Genomic DNA, 23,846 nt, shown 5'->3' on the forward strand with positions numbered 1-23,846 from the left:
TAAAGTTCGGGAAGCATATTTGGAAGCTATAAAAATAGATATTAGTTAAGATTTATTTTTTATAAATTTATGAAATTATTTAATTTTTTATAAATTTATGTCGAAGTAAAAGCCAGTGGGAGAAACGAAAGTCAACAATATTTTATAAAAACAAATAATTTCTATTCATTTTATTTTATATATTTTTATTAGTATAAATATTTTTAATTTCTTTATTTATAAATATTATTTCATGCATTTTTAATTTTATATATAAATACAAGATTTATATCTTTATTCAATTGAATATCTAGATAACTTTGAGAAATGTTTTTTTATATGATTTTTTTGAATGAATATTTGTGCAAGAGTATTTTGTATTTTTTTTCAATATCCATCACTTTACAAAAGTTTAAGACTATATTTTTTAAATCATTTATCTAAATAAAAATATTTTTTGCTGATTGGTAGAAGACTATTTTCGTAGGCTTAATTTCAATTTTTCAAATTGAAAAAAATACAAAAATGCAAAGACGATCAGTACGCAGTTAATAATTTTGTCTGATTTGATTTGATTCTTCAACCACGTGTCCATAAAAGCACTGAGCAAATTAAAGTACACTGAGCTAATGAGGGCTACTGCCACTCTGCAAGTCTCAGTCTGCGAGTGCACACTAACAGTGGTTAGAACGAAATGTGTTTCAGGGGAGCATAAATTTCGTTTTTTAAATTGAAAAAATCAAACAAATTAATAGATGAGAATACATTTAATACTTGCTAGAATTCTGACAAATTTTAATTTTCGTGAACCATCATGTTGTATTTAAAGGCCATATTCACACACCGAATGGGCACTCCTTGGTTTCACGTCCCTCTACATTACTAGGTAATTTTATTTTTAACATATCTGCACTAATTATATACTCAACACCACAGTGACGAGGTAAATTAATGTTTAAATATATTCCAATATTACCATGTTCCCATCTTCGCTAGAAATAATTATTTATTTGAATCACATTTTAATTGCAAATTTGTTTGTCTTGAAACATAAAATAAATGTTAATTAAAACAAATATTAATTTCTAGAGTTTAGAGATTCGTATTTTTTTTCTTTAAATTTTTTATAGGTTAGAAATAGTTTTTTCAAAATATAGTTAAAAATATCACATTTCAAAAAATAAGAAATTAATTTCTGAAGTTTAGAGATTTTTAATTTCAAAATTTTCCTTTCAATTTGAGATATTTCAAAAATAGATAAATGATTTATCTAAATATTTTAAAAAAAATACAATATATTGTAAAAAATTAACAAATTTAATTGACAATGTAACTTTTCGTATTAAAAAATAAAAATTCAGTTAAATAGTTTAATTAAAAATCCAAGTAATTCTTATTTTTGTATTACATTGTCATTGATAAAAAGTAATTTTTAGTTTTGTGATTGTTATATTATAACCAATCTCCACTTGATATATATTACAATTCTCTTCTAACTTCTTGACATATATTAAATATCAGTTATAGACATTAATATTACTTTGAAATTAGAAATGTACGAGGGAAAAAGAAGAAAAGCAAAGGCACAAAGTCATCTTGAACTCTTGTGAAAGTAAGTTTCCACCTAACTATTTCAAGAAGATACCCCAAAAGTCTAGAAGATAGGGACTCAAGCTCGCAAAAAGCTCTTGTTATTTATTAATAGTAATAATTTTTTATTTATATGTGTAATGATATACTCTTCAATTTATATATATATTATAAAATTTAATATAATATTAATATATATAAATTTAATATAGTATTATTTCATTATTAGAATATTACATTATTATCATTATGTAATATATTGTGTCATATTATAATTTGATTGTTATTATATCATTATTTAGTATTTTATCTCTCTTTAATTATTCATTTAATTATTAAATCTTATAGTAGTAGGGATATCATAGTCCCCCCTCTCGAATTTGCTTGTCTTCAAGCAATTTACAACTCAAATTCATTTTCTTTCCTGCATGTGCGTTAAGCATTTTCTAAAGTATGCATGCTAATTTATGAAAGCCTGTACAAGAATATTTGAATGAAAACACAAAGCATACACAAAATAGACATATTAATGCATGAAGGCACAATGCAAACAAGAGGTAGACACATAAATGCATGAAAACACGAAGAAAACATAGTAATGCTTAAAGACACGATGTAGATACAGAGTATACATGTTAAAACTCTATTAGATTCTTTTTTACAATCTGAAATAAGAAAGGGTTAAGGAAATGTGGTACCAACTTTGACCATGAAGATTGTGCTCCCTTTTCTTGTTTGAAAATCAAAAGTTCGTGGAGGTGTATTTTAACAACTTTCCTATAGCTCATACCACGATAGGGTGCCTAATTCCGTAGTGGGTGGTAGATTTACTCTTGCTCAAGTTTGGACATGCTCAGCTAGGTGTTCTCTCCGATCTTTATCCATACTCGGATTATCTTGCCCTAGCGTGACCAATTTACTCCTCCCCCTATGCACCCTCCCTACCCACTAGGTACATGTTTAATTCCGTAGTGGATAGTAGATTCACTATCGCTCCAGTTTCGACACGCTTAGCCTCGGGCTCCCTCTGATCTTTATCCATATTGGGATTCTCTTGCTCCAACGCTACCGATTTACTCCTCCCCTTGTGCACACTCTTTGTTTACTCAAAGATTCCCAAATCTCTATTATTTAATAATATTAGTAACATTGAATATCAACAATTTTCCTTGTGTCAAATTGTATAATGGAAGTTAGATTTACTATTGCTCGAGTTTAGACATGCTCAACTTGGGGCCCCCTTAGATCTATATCCATATTGGGATTCTCTTGCCCCAACGTGACCAAGATCTCCTCCCCCTGTGCACACTCCCTATCCATTAGGCAATGAGACACAAGGAGTTCCTAAGTGAATAATGCTATTTTATTTTATTTTTGGCTTATGCACGAAATTTCATTAATGCTTATATATTGATGGACCCTTAATTTTGGTCTCCATTTTTATGAAGAGTGAGAAAATGTGGGACCACTCCTTATATGGAAGAACAAAAATTAAGGGAAAAACACAAACACACTCGAAATTGATCCTATTATTCAATAATCAAAGATTCTGTACAACGATCTTAAAGCTTGAGTGGATTACCAAAACAATTCAGATATTACTAACTCCTTGAGAGTTCAAGCATCGTTTTCTTAATTCATACAATACAATCAATACTCTAAGTTTCTCATAGATACTAAATAAAAGACAGAGATGATAACAATGATCAAGCACTAATCATATGCCCAATATCTAAACAGATATATAACTTTGCTGAAGCAGAAGTACCACGATCAGATTCAGATGCCATAATCATAGTTGCAATATAGTCATCATTTGAGTGCCATTGATAAAAAATACTCCTCACAGTCAGGAGAATGCACTGATCTTTTCACAATCTAGCTTATGCAATTGTGATGACCCTTACTGTGATGGCCACTAAAGAACAATACTAAACTGTGGAAATTTATCAAATATACACAAATAATGATTCAAACAATTCACCAGTTGAACTAGTTGTAACAAATTTAATGGATTATGATGATGCCACTAGTATCCAGAATTAGATCTTATTATAGAATAACCAGTTCTTCTTGTTCCCAATAACAATCCAATTTGAAATGAATAACAAATCAGGTACACCACAAGCTAGATTGCAAAGGATAAGATGAGTTATTTATAATTTTTAATAACCAAGGAAATATCGAAAACCTGTAATTCGAGCCTCATATGAAGTGTTGTTGGCAAATTCCACCCTTAAAACTGATCTTGACTGATTCGTTCCTATCTGTTAAAGAAGTTCGACCTTTCTTGGATGCACCTTCGACTGTAATCATGACCCGAAATTTATAAATCCTTGCCAATAATCAAAAATTGACTTATGATGAAGCTCTCAACTATTTAGACCTGCGATTTGTCATCATTCCCCATACTCCACGAAATACATTCGGAAGCACCAAAACCGTAATCAGGAAGTCGCAGATTTCCGCCTAATAATAATCGCTTGTTTGCCGCTAATGGAAACGGTCGGAAGGATGGGTCTGGATCTCCTCAATCCGCCCCCGATCTGTTCCTCCCTCCTTCTACTGTCTGCCCACGCTGCGCCCTTTTATTTAAATTTATATTTTCCACCGAGATGCCAATCTGGCTGTGGACTAAGCAATCCGGGTGCAGGTATAACCAAGTATCAATTTGCCTGCAAATTCGACCAGGTATGGGGATTAATGATCACAAACGTGTTTCCAGTTCCCTTCAAGTTCCTCCAGTCTGGCAATAGTTAGCTGCTCCCTCCAATGTCAACAAATCACAAAATTTGGCCTTAAGCCACAGATCTCTGCCCAGGTGAAGTGACTGTAATGTCACCTCCAGTGTTTGCAATAATTTGGGTGATATTTCACACCCTCAAAATTGCTTATCAATGGGAGTTTTTGTTCCCAGAGATAAATTGAGAATTTGCAGACCAAATGACTACAAATTGCTCCAACTGAAATAGAAGTAGAATCCTCAAAACCGCTTGCTTCCAATGGATGCCCCCTGCCCTCTATTTATTTACTTTTTTGAGAAGTCGCTGGAAGCTTCTAGAACAACTTGTTATAATAACTTATTATAATGTATTTTATTATTAATTAACTTTATAAAAAGAAATAACTTTATAAAGTTAAAAGTACAATCTCAATTCGTCATTAGAACAAGTAGGCCCCACTTACTGGATTATAACTCTCCGTGAGAAAGAATGTAATCATCTGGCACTAGAATGACTCTCTCTCCAAAATCATTTGCCTACGAGAGTCAATGATAGGCGAATCTCCAGTAGAAGTTATGACGCTAGAAAGGGGACATGACAGCAATGCCCAAATTCATCTCTATAAATTGAATCGTCAATAGTGATAGTTGTCAGTAAAGGGAGAGTGTAAAGTTGCAATTAGAACCTCGTATCCAGCCATCCAAGCACTTATCATTCAAGAGAATCAAGAGAGATCATATCTCAATTTCAGGTATTTGGAAGAAGCCGGCACAAATAAAATATACAGAAACATAAAAAGGCAAGGGCAGAAATATATAGTTGAATGTGCATCCAAGCATCAAAAGCTAGATAAAATGCTCTCCAATCATTGATTATTGAGGCTCTTCTTGGTGTGTCCAATGAAACACTATCATAGAAAGGGCATTCTTAGATTGAAGCCTGTTTTGATATTATAAGAAACATTCAATCCAATACCACAGCAGTACCACAACAAACCTACAAAGCACCCAAAGGGACAATTGATAGTAAACACCCAGTTCGAAACAAATGAGAAGGTGGAAACGTGGAAACAAACGATGATGGATTTGATGTTCAAAGCATAGATGCTTATATTCTTTAATGCAAAATTCCTCAAGAATTTTGGTACAATTGACCCTCAATATTGTTAGAAATTTGCTGAAGATCTCTTCGCAATTCACAGTAAGGTCTTGACACAAAGAACAATCAGGTGATTCTTTTGATCTCAAGAAATTAGTCTTCTACAATCCCCAAGCCATGCCCGACTGCTGCATGGATTAAATCATGGGATATGTTTGGGGGAAATAATCCTCAGCCCAGTCTTAACACACTCGAATGAGCACTCCACCATGTCAGGAAAGATGCAAACGAAAGAGATTCCCGCCAAAAAAGACTAGACGAAACCAACAAGCAAAGTGCTGGAGTTATCCGTAATTGAAGACACAGACCAATCAGCCATTCTTTTCATTCACAACAATCCGCGCGTTGGTTCACCTACGTGAAGCAAATAGACACAGGTATTATAAAATTATTATTGCCAAAGAAAGGCAAGCATTCGATTATCATTGCAACAATGATAATTTTCTTAAGAGGCATCAACATAAAAGTGGTTTTTTTAAATTAAAAACATGTCGGCTTTCCAATTTTTTTTGCAATTTTCGACTACAACCTATGCAAATCATGAAGATCAAACGCTGAAATTTTCAAAAAAATCCATGATGTTTTCAATCTTCTAAAAATTGGTCAACTATACATTTTTGTGGGAGGATATCTGCGTCCAAAATACAGGCTAATCTCCCACAAAAAAAGCACCAAAGAAAAAACAAAGTCTAACTTTTTCCTTTCCAGATTCACTAAAAAATAGAGAAAATTTTCCAAAATTTTTGCAGTTTTGAATACAAACTATGCAGATCATGAAGATCACATGCTCAAATTTTCAAAAAAATCCATGATGTTTTGATCTTTTGAAAATTGGTCAACTGTACATTTTTGTGGGAGGATAGCCGTGTCCAAAATACCATAGGGACAAGCTAGTCTCCCACAAAAAAAGACACTAAAGACAAAACAAAGTCAAACTTTTTTTTTCCAAATTCACGAAAACATAGTGAAATTTTTCCAAATTTTTTGCAGTTTTTGACTACAAACTATGCAGATCATAAAGATCAAACACTGAAATTTTCAAAAATATCCATGATGTTTTCGATTGAAAATTGGTCAACTCTACATTTCTGTGGGAGGATAGCTGCATCCAATACCATATAGCCCGATGAAATACAAGCTATCGATGTATGAATAAAATTATTATTTGAAAATAATAATAATAAGTTATTAAATGTAATGAACCGGTGCTATTAAAAGAAGAGATATGTCTTGAGAAGACACACCCATATATGGGTATGGTATAAAGGATAAATCATTTAGGAAAAGAAAAGACACATTAGAAGATACATTAGACAAGAATAAATATTTTATACTCATTTGTAAGGGAGGGATAATGTAATTATCCCTTGCAATTCTGATTTTAATTTTCTGATTTCTTAACCTGAGAATTTCGTCAAACACTTTACACACAAGGGATATATTGCAGATCTAAATACTGATTGCTTTCTAAATGCCAAACGTTAATAATATGGTCACAAAGGACTCCAAAACATCTAATCAATGAATATGCAAATGTTTTTTGTATCTTTTATGAAAGATATAACATTAGTTACAAATGAGAAAATATGCATCTATAACAATAAGACATTAGGGCAATGCCTTCTATGATGTTCAATGATATTCTAATTCCTTCTGACAACATTTTGATATAAGATTCTGATATAAATCAGATTACAAAACTTACACAACTGATTTCTAAATGCCTACAAATGCCCTAAGATATTCAAATCTAACCTCAATGCAATGCAAAATGTAAATGGATAGGAACATGGAAGCCACTAGAAATCTAGCATTCTCAGATTTCTAGCTCCTCAGCTGCAAAAAGGAACTAGTCCACCTATAACTTCATCCACTATGTTAAGACAAACAAACTTACCTCTAAGAGAGCAAAGAAGTTTTTTGTTGTATACGGTTTCTTACAGCTCAAAGATTGCAAGATATGCAGGTACAAGGAGAGCCCAGCAGCACGATGGGATGTAGATCCAGAGGATCCAGCTCAAATTGATGAGGATCACAATGCAGCAGATGTCAATGTAGGGCTAGTTGGTGTTCCTTTGGAGGATCAGATTCCTACCCACGAGGAGTCTAGTAGTTCTAGTGAGGAGGACTTCGGTATAGGGGATGATTAAAGAGCAGTTGGGATGATTATATTCTCATTATTGACATTTTGTCATTTTGTCGATTGTACTCACTTTGATATGGCTATGATACATTATTTCATTTCATTGTTTCCTGCTGCTCGGCTCATTGTCATCATGAGTATCTTTATGATATATGATTTTCATATTTGAACAATGAATTTTGAATTTTTCATCTTTGTCATTTGATAAATTGATAGTCAATGGTTGACTTACATGGTACTATGTGTGGTTTATATTTTTCATTTATCATTATCATTATTATGTTTAAAAGTTTTAGTATTTTACTAAGTTCAATGGTCATTGGTAATGGTTATAATGTTTCAAGTTTGAACTTATGGTTCATGAATTGCATTTCAATTTTCTATATTTGGTATGTCATATTGAAATATCATTTCATAATTAGCATTTTCAGTCATGCATATACACTATGCAACCTCCTCCACCTCTCCTGCCCCTCCCCCCCAACACTCTGCACCCCCGCCATCCCCAAACTGAGCTCCCTTTTTTTCCACAACCGAAACTCGTCCCGGCATCCCCCTACACTGCTGCATCCCTTTGTCGGTGTAACTTTGTATAATTATAATACTATTATATGTATTCATCAATATATAATTTTACATTATTATTTATTAATAATAAATTATAATTATAATACTATTATATTCATTTATAACATTATATTGTATTATAACAATTAATATAATATATTAATAACATAATTAATTTTAATAAATAAATTGTATTTGTTATTATTTTTTCATCTACTAATTTTTAATTAAATTCTAGTTGGAAAGGGGACATTACAACACAACATGCAGTTAAATAATTCCTTTTTCCAGTCCTGATGTAGACCCACATTTCTGTACAATTTTTTACTATCTAAAGTATCATTATTAAAATTGAATCCTGCTAATTAAAAAAAGCTGCAAATGACCTATTTTGAGAGATTCGAAGTTTCTGTTTTAAACTATTTTAGGAACTGATCAAATACTTTGTAAGACAAGAAATATTGTGCTTTTTTAAAAACAATTAGATAAGTACATAATGAAAGTCCATGCATGTCTACCAGCTTAGATTTGAGCTAGAATTCAGTAGCACCAAAATATTCATTCAATCTCAACAAGACTTTACTATTTTCTATTTTTTAGTTCCACGTGACATAGATACCCTAGTATATTAAGTTACTCCAAACACACTTCAACATAAATAATTGCAGCCTTGACAGATTTTTTAAAAGCGTAGTTTACTTGAGTGCAGATGTTAAACTAGGTCCCTTGACAGTTAACAGTCTCTATAGAATACTGATCCTAATTTGCAAGGAAATTTTAATACTCAAACATGTGATGGCTATGAACTTGGTACCTCCTTTGCCTTAGAAAGTTGGTCATTGTTCACATAAACATTGATAAGTGCGATAAGCACATTTTTTTTTGGTGGAATGTTTGACATTTGCATCTTTTTGTAGTACTGCACCAAAAAAAAATATGTTATTCTCTGCTTGCTTGAGACAAGTAAAAATGTGCAAAAAAATGCCAGAAATAGGTAGAAAGCAGACATAGATATCCTTCAGACAAAGTATCCCTAAAACAAAACATGTTTAATATAACCATTCCTATGAATATTCATACATGAAAATGCATTCAAATTATCCACGAAATTCCATAGTTATATAGCAGATTCCATGGCTTAGTATTTCTGGACATGAGCTATTTGTAAGATCCCTATCTAATTCTAGACTTTTTTCACTTTAGCAACTTTAGTGTTACATCAAACGGTTTTTGTAGAGTCTAAATTGATGTTTCTGATTTCCCCTTATGCCAAAAGGTATTACAAAACACAAACAAATTGCATAGGTATTTTGTCAAACATGTGGGAATAGAAATCTAATGTATTCATTGGTAATCAGAAAACAAGAACAAATCGTGTAACATTTGAGCTCCAATTCTCACCATTATAGCAGAGCTTTACACACCAGCATTACATCGAAAACATAGAAAGAAACTAGCTTTGGACCATGGTTCCTAATGGAGACAGTTTGTCAAACATATGACTGTCACTTTCAGATTACCAGTGCACAAAAATAGCATTGTAAAAACCAGCTGGGAAGACAATTTTACTTTCATAACCTTTTAAAATTACTGAGAATCTCACCAAACATGTCGCAGGCCTCTCTCAGTCTTAGAGTTTAGACATTTGATTACTTCAGACTTCCATGTAAATTCAGATTGCAACCATTACAATGCAATGTAAGATGGCATAAGATTCTGAGTTTTTAAATACCTCAATTCATAAACCTTGAAATGGGTAACCAGTGAATTTGATATGCTCCAGACAAGGTATTGTGATTGTGAATGGCTGGTGAAAGAATAGCACCTGTTCAGAACTCAATTTAAAACTTTGATTTCTTCCCACGTTTTACAGTTCTATGTGAACACTGCCTGCAATAAGTGTTCAAAGATACCCAGCAACAGTGATAAGAAAAACTAACTTTGTTCTCCAGAATTGAATACCTAGAATGTCTTAAACCCTAGGCACACAGCCTCAGCTGTCTCTAATATTCAGATGCCTCCATTATGATCATTCTCCCTATCGAATGCAGGTTATAAAGACCCTTAATGCCCACACCCACCAACCTCTAACAAATGTATTTTGGAAAAAACCCAACTCATCTTGTACTTCTAAGTCACAAGGTTTGATTTCGAATTCGAGTTCATTGATAATAAATTCAGATGAAATTCGGCAAGGGTAAAAATTTGAAAAAGAAAAGACATTAAATTTAACTTATATAAATTTATTTATTTTTAAATATAAGTAATATATCCACAAAATTGTCAAAATAGTTTGACATTGCTAAATAATTAAACTAAATAACTCAATATTACATCAAAATAAAAATAATATTATTATAAATAACAGTATTATATTAAATATCATAAAATTCGGATGAAGTTCAAAAGGGTAAAAATTTGCTTAAATTTGAACTTCATAGATAAGATAATAATATTAATGTCTAACAAAAAACCTCAAAGGTTTATGGAACTGAGCATATAAAAAGAAGAGTCGACAACAGCAGGATCACCAAACAATAACAAAAAAGAAACAAAACAAGATCAAGACCAAGAAACTCAAGGTAAGGACTAAGAATCCTTCCTTGGTACAAAGTAGTCAGTTAAAGAAGGATATAACCGTGGATGATACAAACTGATAGAATGCCATCAAGGCCCGCTGGAGGAGTGTTGTTGCCTAGAAAGACTAGTACAATGTTTGACCGATCTGGAAGGAGTGATGTTGGAAGGCCTTTTCATGCCCCATGACTAAGACAATGGGGAGAAAAAGGCAATGATAAGCTGGTTTGAAGTGTGGTCCTAAGATGTGGTTAACTAAAAGGTATGCTCACGAAGTTGGGTGGCCTCTTGAAGATAAAGTGCAAGACACCATTGATCAACATAGCTGAAGAACTTAGAAAGAGAGAAACAATCTCTAAAAAGACAATAAAATCTCCCTCTGATCTCATAGTAGATAGGGCAACGAAATAAGAAATGGGTCTCGGTCTTGACCTTTGCCAAAGTACACAATCTACAAACCCGATCCTCTCTGTCCAAATGGTGATCAATTCGGACTCGACGATGGTGAGAACTATACACTCAAAAGTGTCCCACTCTAAACCCTTCTATCCAAACAATTCCATGAGTTTGGAATGCTGGGATGCCGGCTTAGAGCTCCCTATCCAGAGAGTGCAAGAGAGTGTATTTCAAGTTCAAGGGCTCTCAGCTGAGCCTTAGGAATACTCTTCTTCTTACTAGTAAACCATACAATGGGAGGTTCCGAAGACAAGATGCAAGAATACAAATGTCTCAAGGAGTTCCTCAAGAATGCAATGCCAGTATGAAAACTAAGCTAAGATGAGAATGCAAAATGCAGCTATGCTAAAACATGTATGAGAGTGTTACAATCCAACTATTAGACTATATGATTTAAGCTAAATGTAAAAATGAAAGCTAAGCTAAGCTAGAATGCCATGGATGAGAGAATGTAGACAAGAAAGAGAAGTTCTCCACAAAGCTCCAAAGAAACCTATTAGAAAAGTTGCAGCATCACAATATTCAAAAGATGGATCGATTTGAGAGGGAAAGCTCTCTCCCTTTTAAAGTCATACGGACGATAGAGAACAAGATGAAGATGGTGGATGATCAACAGTGGAATTTGAAAAGAGGAGTGATCCATGTGCACACACAAGTCAACCAATAAAATATAAGTTGACTTGTTATATAAGACAAAAGTCACAAAGCCTTTTCTTTTAATTGCAAAATAGAAAAAGGACTTTATGTGTGCACTTTAAGTGGGTTAGAAGAATGGGGTCTTTAATTTAATTAAAAGGGGACATGTTCTTTTAATCAAATAATGAACTTAGGATAGCATAGTCAAACTATAGGTTATAATCAAATAAATTGATTATTAGCAATTTGGTCTAGGTAAATGATTAAATTAATTTAGCCAAAATGCTGAAAAAGGGGCTAATAGTCTAAATGACCATTTTTAGGTGATTACAAGAACCAACTCTGAAGGAGCCCAAAGTGAATCGAAGGGTGTGACACCAATGCCAATAGAGATAAGAACGACGAATAATAATACCATTTTGAATCCGAAGAAAATGCTCTGCATAAAATGCCATCTAAGGGCATAATCCAACAAGAAGATTATACCAAGTAGTGATAGTGTTTTGCTTATAGATATCTTGTCTAACATACTCATTTAACTCCTGACAAGAGGGGAGGAGATGAGTAGGAGCATCCAGTGAGAACTGGTATGGAGGGAGACGATCAATGTCTATCCCGATTGAACCAAACAGAGAGGTGGCATACCAACAATGAGATCTAGTGCTAATGTCGGATCTCATAATTTGAACAAAAGAACAGTATCCTAAATGAGAGTATTTGTGACGATCAACATCAAAACCCATTAAACCACAAAGCCGATAGAGAAACCAGAGCAAGTCAAAAATGGTCGCAAGCCTAAAAGGATGACCTCCAAACTCAACTAAGACAATGCTATGGGGGGTGAGTCTGTGACATCTAATGATGTGCCATAAAAACAACGTTTGAACACGCTCAATAGAGGCCCAATCAGAAGCAAGAAGAGAAGGCCCCAAACAACCAAGCCATAAAGATTGGTCGGTCTAACCAAGGAGTCCAAGAGGGACAGCTTGGACAAAATGTCTTGAAAATGATGTCTAAAACACTATCTCTCAATGATGGCTAGAGATCCCATGCCCTTACTAATTTTGGATTGAATAGCAAGTCTCAAACTGAAGCGAGGTCCTAAAAACTTAACTCTGAGATACATGTATGAAGATGTGATCTCAACCTCCCGCCCCTAGAAAAAGAAATGAAGATGAGAGGTCTTTAAGCAGTTAAAGATCATAACACAAGTCTTAGCCAGATTGACCACAAGTTGATGCTGATCACAAAAAGAGGCTAGAATATTAAGGAGTTTCTGTCAGCTATCAAGACAAGAGGCCAAGAGAACAACATCATCAGCAGAAAGGGGAATGGAGATCAAAACCAAATGCAAATAACACCCATCACTAGGATGCGAGGAGTTCACAAGAAACTCAAGCTCGCCAATATACAATCTGAATAGAGTAGGAGAAAGAGGAAAGCCCTGCTTCACACCAATGATGCTCTGAATTGGATCAGAAAAACCCTCTGAAGTCCTGAGCCTACCAGTCACCTCATACATTTTCATAATAGCAGTCAATAACATATCTGAGATCCCAATCTAACTAAATCTCTAAAATAAGGCCATCCTAGGAACAGAATCAAAAGCCTTACGTAAATCTACAAAACAATAGTGGACTTTCTCAGAGTGATGCCTAGCCTCCTCAATAATAGCCCTCATCATGAAGATGTAATCCATAGTCTAATAGTCAACACGAAAACTAGCCTGCCCTTTAGCCCTACAACCTTTCCTGTCTAGCTCTCTAGATAACACGGTGTTTAGAGCAGTGGTGTAAAGTTTGGCAAATGTATGTTTGATCATGATAGTCCTATAGTTACTTGGATACGAAGTAGGCCCAGACTTGTGAATAGGATAAATCACATGCCACGACTAGGTCTCAAGAAACCTAGTACAAACCACTCTATTGAAGAGTATAGGAAGATATGAACCAAGCATTGAAGCACCAAGATTGAGGAGTTCTGCCTAGAAACCATCCTCATCTGTAGCTCTACTGTATCTCATGGACCAAATGGCCTCAAATATACTGGAGGAAGTGAATAGATGACAGTAAGGAGGTGGAACAAAGTGAAGGGAAGGCTGACCTGGAATGTCATATAACGACATGGTGTGGGAAGTCAATGAGTGGAATTCAAGGATGGAGTGTTGGGGGGGACAATGGGGGAAAAGGGTACACGAGAAACTTTGGGGATTCTCAATAAGCGTGGAGCAAAGGGATCTGCACTAAGAAGAAGCAAAAGAATGCTTCTTGTGGCGAGGAAAACGGAGATAAGATAAACGTAGGTGGTCAAAGACAGGGGAGTGAGTCTCAAAAGCAGAGCAAACAGATCAATAAAAAGCTTTACAATCATCATTAAACCATTTATTCATAGGACAAGTATTCTGACGCATAGACCTAAGAGAAGGAAGGGAGCAATGAGGAATAGAAAGGAGAGCGGACTCCTGAATGGCAGAAGTAAGTAAATCAAACATGATCGAGGCCGCCTGCGAATCACTAAAACTAGCTGGTGTCAGGAGTCTTTTAAGATGGTGGGAAAAAAGCTCTCGTTACCCTCGGAATAGGAAAAATGAGGAGTGCAGACAACGACCGACTAGATGGGGGAGGGCTGCAAAGAAGGCTACAGACGAGAAGAAAAGCGGACATCAATACTAAGAAGAGCATGGCCAGCAAAGGGGAGGCGAGAAATGATGAAACAATAAATGGAGGTAATGAAGGAAGAAGAGGTGATGATATAGTCCACAACACTCACACCACCACAGTGAGGTCGGCAGATAAAGAGATCAAAGCCCGGGAAGAAGGATAACCCATTCAAAATCAACAAACCAGAAGACTCACAAAGCTGAAGGAGGTGACGATCATAGCAAGAAAGAGGTCCACAAACATAATCAAAGGTGCGCTAGAGTCTCATACTGGTCAGATCAATCTTAGAAGCGCAAATCAAATCAGAGCCACGGTCATGTATAGGAGGCTAAAGGTTCCTGGTGCGTGCATTCTAGTCCTCGAGAATAATGATATCACCCAAGGCAGTAAACTACAAGATACACTCCTGAAGGTCACCAAAAGGGTCACCATCCTTAGCATCATTAATGGCATATGAAGAAGAGGTTGGTGGAAAATAACAAACCAAAAGAAAGATGTCCCTCTGTTGGTGATTACGATGCCCAATACCGACCCACATGAATCTAGCAAAGGCATTAGAGTGAACCACAGAAGTAAACCTGAAAATATCATCTCTAATCAAACAAGCAACTCTACGTAACCCACGGACCCCACCAGAAGTACAAATCTTATCCCTACAAATCGACAGCCACTGGTATCCACGATATCTAGGAAGAGGGCACATGGGACTCTCGTGAGTCTCAATAATGGCCAAAATATCAGCGAACCCCACAACATCATGAAAAAGACCAAGTAATGACCATAAAGAGTCATTACCATTCCAACAGTTGAGAAGCAGAGGAGATTTCCTCTTGTCAAACTACTGTCGAAACCATCATGCAGTTTTGGAGGTCGTCCTCTCTACCTACCCAATAGGAGGAGAATCACAAACAACTGCTCTAAGATTCCTAATTGTTACAACCCACTTTCTAGCTCGCCTAGCATCTACCACAATTCCCCATGCTTGTTTCAGCTCTATAACCTATGCCTTCATGACATCTTCATCAAGATAGATTTTAGAGGTGAGAGAGAACAATTTTCTCTTCACTCTAAGGGCCCAAAGTCTGTCAAAAAAAGAGAGAAATCTGATAAAGAGCATCTCCAGTACCAAACTAACACTTATCTAAGGTGATATCAGATAAACCGAGTTGGTCAGAAAGGAAAGAATGTCCAACAATAATAGGGTCAACAGTAGGTGAGGGACCTTGAACACGTAAGTTGATCTCACATGCACAACGTACACGCTCGTCATCAATCTTTCCATGTACAATCTTATCCAAGTTCAGTCAGGGTGCAGCAGTATCTGTGTTAGTACAAAGAGAGGCCCATGATTTCACCTTCTACTCAGTTTCAGCAATCAAAGAGGAGTGTATTGTAGCCATTTCAGTTTGTTGTTCCTTGATTTTATCCAACCCTTCAAGTTGTTCAATAACAGATTCAACATTAGATTTTAAACCAGTTGTTTTAGAGATAAAGGTACCTGAAAATCGTTTGATGTTCGAGGTGTTCAATGTTGTAGGCATTTTGATCTCTAACAATTCGATTGTGAGTACAGCAACCTATTCTCTAAGCATTGTATTATTGGTTTCAAGCTTCATTACCCAATCGCATAACCTCTGGTAGGTCAAAAATTGATGTTGTTGATGTTGTGGCGAGCAACATTCACCTATGGTCATTGCAATGATCAAAGACCAATCACCTTTGATATACTGTAAAAATTGCGGTAGACCCAGGTGGAGAAAGAGCCCATGAATGCCCATAGCAATCACAGGCTAAGTCTGCCGAAGAAAGAAGAGAACAACAAGTGCAAATAGGAGGGAGGAAGAGCCAGTTGGACTGCAACCATCACAAAACAAAAACACGAAACCAATAAGCCATCGCACAAGGATGCCACAGAAACCCATCGTGCGAGATCACTAGAAAACCCGTCGAGCGAGAAACAACACTCACAAGAGAGAAAACAAAGGAGCGCCAGGCCACACAGAATCAGTGGAAGCACGACACAGATGAAGAGTAGAGGGAGGGAGAGAGGGAGGGAGGGAGAGGGAGAGAGAGTTGAACAATGGATCCCGAAGGGCACACGATCGTGGAAGGCACGGGAAATGAATCTCAACAAGCACACGAGAAAGTGCAGATGACGTAGGAGTGGATCATGGACACCATGCGGATGCAAATAGGGCATCACAACACAAATAGCAGGAAGAAGACTTCATCGCGAGAGCTACCATTGTCACAGATAGTCTCTACAGTCTTCTATTTATTGCTTCAATCTGTGGTAAAGATGTCTTCATACTCAAGCCACTAACTAATCTCCATCCATGACATAGTTGTACTTGCTTCTATTCCTTACTCCACCTATAGAAATACTTATTTGTCCCCAAAATTTGTGATTGGACTCTAATATGAACTCTGATTGAATCCACCAAACAGGTGTGTGTTTTCTTCCAATCCCTCCTTATCCCAAGGTTTCCATCCTCGAAACACTCCAGTCACTGAGAAATAGTAACAAGAGAATTACATTCAATATATTTTCCTCATAACATATCCCAAATTGGAGAAGAGCTTTGCTGATATCGCCATTTAAGTTGGTGGATTCAATTACTTTTAGCAATGAGGGATAAAAAGTGACATTTAATTTATAAAGTCACTTTAATTTTATAACGTCACTTTATAACATAAAGTAACTTTAGCTTTATAAATCATAAAAGCATTTATTTATCTTTTGATGTCTCACCTCAAATAAATTGTGACGAGCAAAGCATCCCTTTAAAAAGAAATATTTGCCTATCAAGATGAGACAATAGGCTAACCAAATGCCCAAGAAAACTATTAAGAAGAAGGGGACATTACTATGCTCCGTTCCAAGGAGTGCTTGCTCTTAAGTAATTGCAAAGTTGCATGTCATGAAATATCACCTTCCCAAGTTGCATCCTCAAGTGTCAAGTTCCTCCAACAAACCAAATATAACCGGATTACTCTATCTCTCAGATTCTACTCTCACCTCCAACACCTCCATAGGCTCCAAAATCAGCTTCCCTTCCTCATCCAAGGGAGTAATCCAAGAGTAAGAAAAACATGTTGACCAAAAGCCTTCTTGAGGTATAATACATGAAGACATTATGAATACAGCCATCCAGCAGAAACTCAAGCTCATATGCCACTTCTCCAAATCCCTTCACTATCATGTATGGGCCATAGAACATAGGTTTAGGCTTTTCCAATCGACTCTTCTTTAATGAACTCTTCCTATATGGTTGGAGGTGTACAAATACCATATCTTTGACCTCTGAAGTCCTCCTCGTCCTATGTTGGTCAGCATACTATTTTTTTGCTTCTGCGCATGCTACATATTATCTTGAAGAGTATTAAGAATATCCCTATGATCTTGTAACCAGTACTTTGCACGAGGAACCTTGTTGTCATCAAAATTCAAATTAATGAGAGACAAAGATGCATAAACATAAAGAGCCCAAAAGGTGACATATCAATAGTCGTGTGATATGTAGAATTATAACAAGTCTCCAAAATATAGTCATTTGACTCATGTTGTCCACTAACCTACAGCATAAAATTACGGCGATAACCTTCCAACCATTTATTCGAGATCTTTGTTTGACCATCAGCATGAAGATGGTAGCTAGTACTAGGTGTCAACTCTGTCCCTGCCGATCTGAACAACTCTTGCCAGAAAATATTGAGAAACTTATTGTCTCAGAATTGATAATGGTCTTGGGTACACCATGCAATCTCAAATACCTCTCTAAAAAAGAACTCACTACTTGAGAGGTTGTCCAAGACTCCAATCAACTCCAATCGCATAAAAATGGAAACCTAAGCTAATTGATCAACTACAACAAATATATTATCCTTTTCTTGCACTCTTGGTAAACTTGTGATGAAGTCCATGGACACATTTTACCATTTATGCTTAGCAAAAGTTACAGGTAGCAATAATCCAATAGGAAAAACATGTTCAAGCTTGTTCTACTAACAAGTTAAACACTTCCTAACATGCTTAAGGACATCATCCTTATGACCTTTCCAAGTGAATCTTTCTAGGATCTACATGTAAGTATTAAAATATATTGGATGACCTGCTAAGGGTGTATGATAAACAACCATCATAATCTTATCCTTAAGTCTAGATTTAGGTGCCAAATAAATCTTGTGATTACAATAAAACACATCATCAACCACTATACCTATCGTCGTGATTCTCACCATCCATAAACTCACAAGGAAAAGTAGTTTTGGAATACTCAGCTAAAAGTCATGACTTCCAATCAGCTCAAATCTCATAATGGAATGTAATGTTGCAGTAGTTAAGTCTCCTGAAAATGCATTAACCGCAATATTTTTCTTAGCTTTGACATACTTGATGTCAAAATCATATACATGTAACTTTTCTATCTGATTTTGTTGTCACTTATTCAAATCCTTTTCCTCCAAGAAATATTGCAAGTTGCTATGACCAATCCTCACCACAAACTTCCCATCCACTAAAAATTGATTGAACTTTCTCAACACATTCATGATGTCAAGCATTTCCCTATCATAGGTGTAGTACACCTTATCATTACTCTTTAGCTTCCTACTCTAGTATGCTAAAGGATGTCTATTCTACATGAGATTCAATCATGCATCAATACTCAGTATTCAATGTAAATTAGTCGATGAGATTGTCTAGATTCGGGATATATTTGTCAAGTAATGAAATATTTGTCGATTTTTCGAGCTGATTTCAGGCAATTTTGGGCAATGTTTAGTGAATTGCCATGAATCGTGATTTTGGCGATTTCTGACCCAAAAATCGGCAAGCCGATTCACCAACTCACCATGAATCGCTCGGGCTTAGTCGGATCACCAAATCGCCTGAATCGCGACAATTCATGTTACTCTGACTATGACTATGCTCAGATCTTCTTGGGATAACACTTAATTCTTGTATAACTACTGAAACATGTTTAAGAGCACTAGCCACTTGTTCATGTCCTATTGGGTTCCTCTTAAAGTATCTCTTACATTCTTGGCCTCATCCTGTGATGGGTTATTATTGCTTCTACCACGAATGTCTACAACCTATTCAAAATTACTAGAAAAAGCACCAATGAAATCGGATACTATTTTACCGTCAGGTACTTGTAGTGGTTGTCAAGTCTTGTGTTATTCCCTCTAATAATATCCACTTGTTATGTCCCTTTTTGAATATACTCATTAATTGCTTTGATTTTGTAATTCAATGGTTTGGAATGATATATATTATGAATAGTTTTGAAAATATCTTACACTTGGAAGTATGTTAATGTCATGTTTACTTCTGAGAATACAAAGTTCTTGAACTAAATGTGCATATATAATAAACAATTATTTTCATATATACTTAAGTATACAAATATAATGCTCCCGCTCACCTCCTCCCCTCTCAACAAGAGCTGAATGGACACATCAGACTCGACATTTATAGGTAGTACATCTCCACTACATGGATCAGCCCTCCTGGTGGTTTACGCCCACGGATGGCCTTCTTCTTAGAGCATCTTCTAGAGATCTGGGATGGTATCATTGTTCACCACTCTTACTTGAGCCACCGATGATGCCATGCCCTCCGCATCACCTTGGGGTCATTTAGAGTTAGAGCCCACTGACTCCGTTGTCAAATTGATCACCACCTAACTAAAGATGAACGAGTATGCTGCCTTTGCACTTTATCCAAGACAGAAACAAATATCTATTTTATCTTCAGGTGTCACATCTCCTATGAGGTCAGAGGTAGATTCCACTGCCTATTCAGAGACTGCTAATCCCTCTTTGCATTTAGTGCCTTGTGCTCTACCTCTGGGAGGCCTCCCAGCTCAGAGATCACACCTTATAGCTCCGGTTCCCTCAAAACCAGACCTTGGATCAGCTCATCACGGACTTCTTTCTGTCCATGCCCACTTCCGAGAGCAGGAAACGACCCCATCCACCTGCCTCCGGAGACACCAAATCGGTTAGACCTTGGCTTGGGTTCCTTAGACAATAGCACACTACCCCAGCAGTTATAAAGAGGCAGAGACAGAGTCAGGCCCAACCTCTTGCTTGTCTTGGTCCTTATCCCTTTGTAAGAGATCTCTTTGTACCAAGAAAAGACTGATGGTCCTTCTCTCTTTCTTCTAGTTGTTTCTTTTCCCTTTTTGTGGCATTTTTTTTTTTGTGGTCACCGTTGGGTGTTCCTGCTGGTTACTTGACTTCATTGTACTGTTGTATCTTTCAGTCCCTTAGACCCTTGTTGGTCTCTTGTTGGACATTAATATCTTTATCTTATCTTTAATGCAGGGGCATCTTGCATCACAAGTGCACCAAAATAATATTAACTTTTACATTAGTATTTTATATTCAAATATCCAAAATAAATAGTTTGTTAAAATCATTTAAACTTGTCTTGTTTATTCAATTTCTATAAGTTAGATAGGAGAATACATTTTCCAAAAATCAATCATTTACAAATTGGGTTATATCTTAAGAGTGAGTTTTTTTTGCAATAAAGTGTTGATGATGCATGAATATCTTTTCCATTTTAAAGTAATTATTTTTTATTTAAAAATTATGCTTAGAAGATGGAGATGATTTTGTACAGTGAATCAAAAAAAAACCAACCTTGAAAACCTCTGTCAACATTCTCCCAGCTAGTGCAAAAATCAGAGCTTTGGACTAGGGTATGGATATCCATAACATTGTAAGGGAAGGAAGATTTTTGCTAGATAGTAAGGAGTACATGTTGTGGTAGAACTGTGCACAAAATGAGAACATAAATACGTGACACAAAATGTTAACCATGACAGAGGGTAGTTTTCTTTACTAATCTTAGATGTACACAACCATTTTCTTTGGATAATAAATGTTATAAATCTCTTGGACATTCTCCTCATTAAATGTACACCTTTGCAATAGCTATGCTCAAACATTTTGGTATTGTGAGAGCATATCTTACAAAGCTTGATAACTTTACAAAAATGATCCATTTAACCACATTTTATTTCAAGTTCCTATATTTGTAAACTATGAAATATTTATTCCATGAAATATAAGTCAGTTAACTGATAATGATGTATTGATAGGACAAAAATAAGTAATAAAAGTTATTAAAAAGTTAAAAGAATATATTAATATGATAAAAAAAGGTTCATCGATCATTCATTTAGTCAGTCGTCTGTGTGACCAATTATTTAGTCATTTATTTAATCATTTATTTAGTCACTTATCTTTGTTTAACCTTGTAATTTTACCTAATGACCAAATTAGTCATTTGTTTAGTCACTTATAAATTGCAAAAAGTTACTAGAATTTGACCACTTTTAGTCACGTGACAAAAAATTTTAGTCTTGTGACTAAAAGTTTGTCATGTAGTCATTTATTTGTTAAAATTCTACTAGTGAAATAGTAATAACCTAACTAAGAAGCAGCAACTACAAAAGAAAATTGTTAAAGCATGTAGCTTCGATCTGACAATGACTGTGATCAAGATCTATATATACATATGTATATATATACCAGTATGATTTACATACTATTATATATACATACATATATATATATATATATAATCTCTGTAACTGTCATTCTACACATGATCGTTGCAATTGAAACCGATTGAACATATATATATATTATATGAGATCATATCTTTGTCATGATCGTAACATTATTCGATCCCTTTGATTTAAGATCATAATTGATCTGAATAAATAGCATTATCGGGTTGCATATGAGTCGAGTTCATTATGATCAATAATATATGATTAGATTTGTGTTAAGTCTAACTAACCTTGAACGGGTATGATAACAAACATTGAATAGGTGTGACAATGAATGGTCATGTCTCCATTCAGAGACATGTGCATTCACTCTCACACCCCTTCTTGTTTTATATATATTCAATCTGCCCAATATTGCAAGGCATCGAAATCAAATTCATTGACATTAGTGTTCAAACCTGCAATCAAAATTGTGCATCAGTCAGCCTCATATTGAAATCTGGTAAGAAACTTTACAAAAACTAGTTTGATTGAAGACATTTGTTACATTATGATTCAGAGAAGCAATTATTATAAAATACATACCATCAATATGAACATCACTGAACAATAAAGCAGCAAGTCAATAGTTAAAACCAACATTACGTTTATTAATTCAAATTATGGTGCAATTCAGTAGTTTGCAAAAGGTGTGATCACTACTAATTGAAAGGAAAATTATAAACTGAAATATGAAACAGCTCCAATAGAAAGCATATGTGTCTTTAACTAAAAAGGGTATGAACTTAGGCGAGAGCCTACAACACAATGGCAACTTGAGAGCCTTTCATGTGTGAGGGCTTGAGTTCAAATCTAGTCGAGTTCAACACATGATAATAATTAATTTCTAATTTCAACAAACAATAATAATTAATCTAGGCTTCGGCCAATTATCCATAAAAAAACATAAAAAAGGGGTATAAACTTCAAGATAAAATATTTATAGAGATGGGGAAAGAACGATATACAAAATATATATGTACATATACATACATACATAAATATTTTATCTTGAAGTTTATACCCCTTTTTTATGTTTATATATATATATATATATATATATTTCAGAATTATAAGAGACAAGAATGTATAAAAGAATACATATAAGAGAATATATATATTATTTTATTCAATAAAGTACTGAAATAGTGATGAGAGATTATTAAAGATGATCAGCATTCATCAGAAGATGAGAATCATAAGTTGTTAAGAGCTGATAGACACAATCCAAGCTTTGCTTGGTGGAGGCATTCGTAATGAATGTCAAAAACGATACAAGCCATGCTTGGTGGAGGTTTTTCTTAATGAATTTCATGATTCCAAGTTTGGAATCTAGAGAGAGACTTTTATAATCTCTTAGAGACCATATATATAGTATGCATATGTGACAGAGGGATAGACCTCGATGGGTATCCATAGGGCTTGGGAAGAGATCGAATCTCTTCTTGAGACATAAAACAATGGTCAAATGAATCTTGGTTATCCTAAAGGCCTTAGTGGAGATAGACCAAAATGAGATACTAAATAGCTGAGGACTATTCAAGTTTTGGCCATAAGGCAACAAGATGCCCTAGAGGTCCTCACTACAGAATAAGAACCTAATTTTGATCTCTCACCAAGTATTAGGTGGGAACTACTTGGGAATTAAAAAATAGCATTCTTTCTTTAACATATATGTGTATGTGTATGTGTATGTGTATGTGTATGTGTAAGCGTATGTACACATACATGTATATGTATCTTTGTATGAAATATATAAACTATTGTTGCAAGCTTTTACATCAAG

At 35.1% G+C, this 23,846-nt stretch overlaps 1 protein-coding gene across 6 annotated transcripts in view; it reads right to left on the reverse strand.

The window, feature by feature from the left end:
• LOC149561756 (Pentatricopeptide repeat (PPR) superfamily protein) overlaps positions 1 to 23,846 on the reverse strand; it is a 308,014-nt gene that overhangs the window by 78,664 nt on the left and 205,504 nt on the right. For 5 of the 6 annotated variants that reach the window (XM_089825298.1, XM_089825301.1, XM_089825302.1 and 2 more), the window contains one exon: positions 8,975 to 9,079. The exons of the other annotated variant lie outside the window; for it this stretch is intronic. In XM_089825298.1, coding sequence (XP_089681424.1) covers positions 8,975 to 9,079 — 105 coding nt within the window. The remainder of the gene's footprint in view (positions 1 to 8,974; positions 9,080 to 23,846) is intronic. 6 annotated transcript variants of the gene reach the window in all.

Source organism: Cupressus sempervirens, chromosome 4, assembly GCF_028749045.1.
Source record: "Cupressus sempervirens isolate cs-2001-9-10 chromosome 4, ASM2874904v1, whole genome shotgun sequence".
Taxonomy (NCBI): Eukaryota; Viridiplantae; Streptophyta; class Pinopsida; order Cupressales; family Cupressaceae; genus Cupressus; species Cupressus sempervirens.